This window comes from Aplysia californica, unplaced genomic scaffold, assembly GCF_000002075.1.
Source record: "Aplysia californica isolate F4 #8 unplaced genomic scaffold, AplCal3.0 scaffold00039, whole genome shotgun sequence".
NCBI classification, from domain to species: domain Eukaryota; kingdom Metazoa; phylum Mollusca; class Gastropoda; order Aplysiida; family Aplysiidae; genus Aplysia; species Aplysia californica.
Genome location: NW_004797309.1, coordinates 1,591,929 through 1,598,854, shown reverse-complemented (window position 1 = coordinate 1,598,854; position 6,926 = coordinate 1,591,929). Strand labels below are relative to the sequence as shown.

The window sequence follows — 6,926 nt, the reverse complement described above, 5'->3', positions numbered from 1 at the left end:
CACACACACACAAACAGTCACACGCAGGTCCTCAACACGTCTTGACCTGCCAACCCCCCACCCCTTTACCCTCAAAGAAATCCTTTTAAAAAAATTCATTTTTAGTAATAAATCACTAAACCAACGCGCCATGAACGATAAAAAGAACAATAGAATACATTGCAGGCCTACAGACTGGCAGCTATTCTATGAGTCTCACAGCCTCCTGAGCTGCCAGGGTGTCTACATCTTTGTTGAGACCTCCCAATAGAGTTCGCCTTCTAAGCTCCGGTAATACGTTTTCTTTCTGGGTTATTGGAACAGCCTTACAGCTATTCATCCCCGGATACAAATGAGAAATGACCATGCCCATGGATCGATTCTTCCCTGTGCCAGGCGATCGTTCTGACAAATAGAGTAATTCCTTTAGCGCAGACTTATCTCTTAGTTCTGTTTTAGGGTCAGGATAACCAGCTATTCACTCTGTCTTGAATTGAAATACTGTTGGGTTGATGATTGTTCTGTACTTTCATTTAACTTGCTGCGCAACGCAACAAAATTCTATATGTCGCTTTTTGCTGTTGGCAAAGGTTTCAGACAAATAGGGGATAGAGTATAATGGCATTCTCACTCTGTAGCATACAATATAAAAAAAAAACCTCCATAATTTTCTGAGCGCTGCTTGCAAAGAAGATAAAACTCATCCTACATATTAAATCTAACAAATGCGTTGTACGCTATGACGATATTGACATTTATTCAGTGTACACGAAAATGACTATTATATTCGGTCTAGTTGTACCATTTAGTTGGACGTATCCATATAAGAATATTATGTCACAAAGCGGATTTCCTGACGCTGGTCAGGTTTTGGGCATGTAGATTTATTGTCATCATGGTAAAACTTGTTTATTTGTCTAATTTTTTAAGAAAAAAAATATCCATTTATCTTAAATATATGTCGATATACTTATTACAACTTCTAGGCATCCTGCCATGGACCACTTCTGGGAACTTTGCTTTCAGGAGTTAACGGAGCTGCTTCTACTGGGTTTGAGCAAATTGATATTGTCCCATACGGCCACACTCCCTAAATCTTTTTTGACATCTCACACCTCACGATTTCGGTGGTTAGTCTTTTAGAAAATATCTATGGTATGCCAGACTATTGAAGTACATAACTGGATTCCCCCTCAAGACAAAAGAATTACACTCAGCCGTGTTACTGGACAACACGTAAAAAAAAAAGTATTGTTAAAATTTCAAGTTACCGTTCGCCTTGTGTAATATACGCAGCTAGCGAACAAAGTGGATGTTTACCGAAGCTCTGATTCCCAACTACCGTCATGATCTCTGTAGGCTATACAAAAGGTAGTCATAATCTCAGAACCTAAGCCAATGTCTTATAACGCGGAAAATATCGAAATCCTATGAGGTGAAAGTTGATAGACCTTTTCGAAAATGAGAAAAAAGAGGCCTTTTCTGCATCCCCTATTCAATTTTTTAAAATCAAAATACATGAATTAGGGTATACAATGATACAATGAGTATCAGGGAGCAATTGTCAAAATGGAAACATTCCCTCCAGGGACATATCAATGGGTATAAGGGCCCATAGTCAGCACTGATATACCCTTTCACTTAAAAAAGCGTGTTTGGTCGTTGAGGGACGAGTCAGAACTCTGGCATCATTTGCCCCTTCCTTTGAGTAGCGCTCTGGGCACGTGCCCTGCTTGCAATACCCTTCGATACGTCCCTGTGCGTCCTGTGTGCTCTGTCGTCTGGAATCTCTTAAGAATTAGTTGCTATTGTTTTTTTTATCGTTTTATTTTTTGCTTGCGTTATTGCTTTTTTTGTAATGGATCGGATCAGGCACTTGTTGAATTTTTCACGTCGATAATGCTACATTTCCTACGTCTTTTCGTAAAAGTAATCTGGATAAAATCGGTTTCGAAATAGACCGAAAAGCTTTTATCTAGGGCAGAAATTCAAATAGGGTCCAGATTTTTCTTCCAATTTTAAGCACTTGTCATCTCAAAATAATGTTCGGACCACGAGAATCAAAAGCCCTGTCATAAAAACTAGAAACAGAATGTCCAGAAAAGGAGTAGATTTCGAAAGCGTTTTCTTTTTAAATGTACGTAATCTTGAGGTCAACATTTTGAAAGCGTATACTTGTGTGTTCAAAAGGAGGTATGGTTGAATTTAAGTGTAAGTATTAGTAGTTTAGACTGATCTGGAAATATACCCTCATCGGCTGTCGTCTTCAACTTACTGTTGCAAGAAAATTGTCGTAAAAATGGATCAACGTCTTTTGTGGCAACCCAGAACACTGCACCTCTCTTTATGGGCTTGCCCGATTTAAACGTGTTAACTGACAGTTCAACGATATGTGATTCTTAATTAGTCTACAGTCTGCTTGAACTGAATGTTACACGTCAGTTACAGATGGTTAGAGTATAGAGTGCTAGCGAAAAAGTTGGAAAATTGCTTTGCCAATGATTGACAGGCATGATGCTGATCTTATATGAGTGTTATTACTCTGTGCATATCGTATTTCATTTATTAATTTTGTATTTGATTTTTTTTCAGCACAAGAATATGGACCTTATTTTGTTCATGCACACTTCTTTATTGCCTTAGGAACAGTTTTCCTTTTCGATGCTTAAGATTTTTTTTCGGTTTCATTCCTATTTCCCTGATGGTTAAAAGGTGTAATTACGTCGTAACATAGCTGCTAATTGGCTCAAAAACATATGCATAGTCCATCTTTGGGCGTGCTTACATGAAGAAACCCTCAGTAAAAGCTAAAGAAATGGGAAAGAGGAATGTAATTCTCTACTGCTGCCTCACATCCGTCTACGTGAGCAAACAGCGCGCAGGGGCAGCAGCTGTCTTCTCTTAGCCATTTTTATTGAGACGAATTATGGTGGGCGCCCGTCTTCCCACTAGAAGCCCCGGGAAACACGGAACTTGTAGCGAACTGGCGAATAGAGAGTATTAGAAGCCCCGACAAAGACGAAGCTGGACACTAGGAAAGAGCGGTGATGGAAAAATCGTTGACGGGATCGAAACGGACGGGTAGGTCCGGGAATTGGATTCAGTGAGTCGCCCAGAAATCCAGGGACGGGATGAAGATGGTTCGGTCAGTGCAACGGTCCACCCAGGCCGTCAGATGGTCACTGCGCCCCTTGTCATTACTCACTGGGCGTTCAGTGCGAGTGTGGGCAGAGAGGGGACAAGATGACTGGATTTTGCGGAAATTTGTGCGACTATTTCCTCATTAGATTTAACAAGATACCCAAAATAGCGCGCTCGAGAGGGCTGCCGGGAGTTTGCTCGGGTGAAGTGTCGAGAGTGATCTCAAAGGGAAGAGAACAACGGTAGACGGAACGAGTAAATGGGGCAGATATTTTAAGTCCTTTTAAGACTTGTCTTTACCTTTCACGCCCACGTCTCCTCTAGCAAAGGCATATTATAGTCTCAATTACTTCACAATGACGCCTGCACCAAAGAAGATAAAGTAACAGGTAGGAATACACTTTGAGAAAAGAAACACATATAGACACACCCACAAACACATAAGGACACACACGTACACTTACAAACATATACACATAAACACACACATACAGCCTCCCCCCCCCACACACACAAACACACACATGCACATGTACGTATACGCACATATACACATACTCGTACAAGAAGATAGGATACCATCGTAAAGACAGACAGAGAGACAGACAGACAGATAGACAGACAGACAGACAAACAGACAGACAGACAGGCAGACAGACAGACAGACAGACAGACAGACAGACAGACAGACAGACAGACAGACAGACACACAGAGTATGAGAAATGACGTGGAAGGAGAGGGTAGAGAGAGCCTTGAGCTTAGGAACATAAAGGCTTTGTGTAAATGTCCATGTGTCAATGTGCCTTTCTCATTTCGTGTGTATGCGTTTAAGAGGAAGGGAGGGTGGGGGGGAGGAAAGAAAGAAAGAAAGAAAGAAAGAGAGAACGAGAGAAAGAGAGAAAGAGAGAAAGAGAGAAAGAGAGAAAGAGAGAAAGAGAAAGAGAGACGCGTGGGGAGTAGAATAAATAGAAAAAAGGGCTGAAACTGAGAATGGTGTTTTCGTTTTAGTAATAGCTAAAATCTAGCAAAATACACATAATGCTGAAACTGACAAGGGTAGAAAAGCTGACTTTCTCGTATAAGATTTTGGTCTATTGGACGGTATTGCGTGTAAAGAATAGGTCAAGAACGGTGCAAAATTCACTGCATTCAACCACGAACCAGCAAACACACCCGAAACCCACCCCTGATGGGAATTGCACTTTAGCCCAAGCATGAATGTAAGTGTCTTACTTTGATGCTCGCTTTTTATTGAGTTTTGGGTGCGTGAACTGCATCATGTGCTTGAGTGTTGCTCAGACGATACTGACAATAATATTTCGTGGTAACCGAAAAGGACGGAGGAACGACAGACAGGCAGACTGGCCAATACTATGAGCGTCTGAGGAATGATGTTGAAGAGATCCTTATTAGCTGACGAGAGTTCAGGAAAGAGAGATGCGAATGGAGATATTTGCAACCGCGATTTTAGAATGAAAGAATCAATAACCGAGGGGGGACAAACTTGTAAGTAGGGATTATTTTTCCTTCCGGTCTGAGATTTAATCATTCTTTTTTAAAGAAATCAATGAAAATCGAAACAAAAATAAGAAGTGGCTTTTCACAGGGTAAATCAAAGGTTTGGGAAAATGGAAACTAGAATAAAAGTGATGCAGTGAGGGACGAGTGGGCCTCCTCACGAGTGACAAAACAGAGGGCGGCCCGATCTGATTATCACGCGATGAGACGGGAGGGCAGGAAGCGAGGACGGGAGCGCTGTAATTAATCGTGAGCAACGAAAGGCCCCACCCCGGAACGGCCTGACAAACACGATGGATAAACACACAGACAAGATTAGCGAACTGTGCAGTTGTTTGCATGGCTTTCTATGTCAAGCATGTGCCTCAGTGGAGTCGTAAATACCATTAATACAATCACATTTTGTGGTTTCCATTAATGTCAATGGTTTGTTTTTTCTAATCCATAGTACTTGACCATCCTACCTAGGAGATTATGTCTAAGACTAATAAGATGTCGCACTCACTCACACACACACACACACACACACACACACATACACACTCTCACGCACACACACACACACGCACACACACACACACTCTCACGCACACACACACACACACACACACATACACACACACACACACACAGAGAGAGAGAGAGAGAGAGAGAGAGAGAGAGAGAGAGAGAGAGAGAGAGAGAGAGAGAGAGAGAGAGAGAGCTTGAAATACATTATGAATGCCCGCCTTTTCTTGCAATTGTCGTTGGTATTTACGAAGTTTTTCGTCAGCACCAGAAATAACTGTTGGAATCTGTGCTCAGTGAAATGATTTATTCTGGGTTATTTAGAATTAACGTATTCGATACAAGTGAAGATAGCTGAAAGTACCATTATATCAGGGTCTTTTCGGAGCTGAATAGTGGACCAGTATTGTCAACAGTGAGCATTTAAAATGTACCTGTTTAGATTGACGCGAAAGAGACAGAATAACATACAATTTCTTGTTAACTGAAGCTGTCAATGCGCATTTTCATTGTTTTATTAAATTTCTCAAGGCCAGACAAACATAAAAGCAAAATGGGCATAGTCTGGAAATCTGTTTGCGGTCACAAAAGGTTACATTGGGTTAATAATCTCGAATTCTAGTTTCTTTTTTTTTTCCTAAGGTGGATGTCTATCCCTAACATTCGGGAGACATAAATGTGACATGCACGCATTCCCTGTTTACAAATGTCAACTTTTACATTTCTCTCTTAAACTGAATTGGTGATTGCGTGGAATCCTACTCCAGAAGAATATGCCAGAAGCGATCGATCGCCCAACGATGACAGAACATGGTACGTGTTCATGGAAAATGCAAGACCAAATCGATAGCATAGGGTGGGCAATTCACAGCCTTGTTCTCATTCTCTTCGCTGAGTGTTTTGGGTCTGAATACTCACGGTTGGCAAATCACTACGATGTGTAATTTCTTATACTAATGTCTCGATTGTTTTACTCTGCGTGTATCTGGGTGTTCTCAGCATTTGAGATAAATCTCTGAAATAACAAGTAAATAAACAAAGAGAAATGAAAAACCTTTTATCTTGGATCATAGTGCCAAAAAGATAAACACAATAGATGCTTTACACAAAGTACTTATATTTTTCCTGTCATTGTTCTCATTTTTAAAGAGGCATTACAACTAGTCGGGGTAATGGGAAATGTGCTATTTTTGTTTCTTTCCACAACTTTTTATTTTCTTCACTTCATCCCCAGTTTGTGTTATAAATATGTATACATATATATGGGAAATCTTTGGGCATAGAGTTTAAACTGTTGGCCTCTCATTCAAAGGTCCCGGGTTCGAATTCGGGTAGCCACCGAAACATTTTCTTCTCTAAAATTGTCTCCTTTTACCTCCTTTCCTGCTCTCCACAAATATTCTGTCGTTTGCTTTCGTCTCCTCATTCTGTCCCCACCCCATCACCTCCTTTGCCCCCTCCTCTGGGCTCCTGACTCTTTCTGCAGCCTTTCTACTGCTACTCCTTGGCTCCTCCTTACTGCTGTTTTTAGGTAGGAAAAGATCTACACCTAGCCTTCTCGAACAAGGGTGAAATATTTCCGAGGGCCCGTTTGCAAGTTGGGCTCGTTAAAGATCCCCTGATGGTCTAAAGTCGATAAGAGTAGGCTTCGCCCGCCACCCGGACAAAATTCAACATTTCCTACCAACCGAAAAAGTTTATTGTGTCCCGCACCTTGTGCAGTTGCGAGCGCTGTAAAACACTTATGAAAAATATATCATTATACATCATATATATATTA

The 6,926-nt window shown here is 41.1% G+C and overlaps 1 protein-coding gene across 2 annotated transcripts in view; it reads left to right on the top strand.

The window, feature by feature from the left end:
• Positions 1–6,926, top strand: part of LOC101847935 (contactin-3) — a gene marked incomplete in the record, with an annotated part of 67,736 nt that overhangs the window by 5,213 nt on the left and 55,597 nt on the right. Inside the window, 1 exon segment of one of the 2 annotated variants that reach the window (XM_035973975.1) lies at positions 5,932–5,959. Within the exon segment in view, the coding sequence (XP_035829868.1) occupies positions 5,947–5,959 (13 nt within the window). 2 annotated transcript variants of the gene reach the window in all.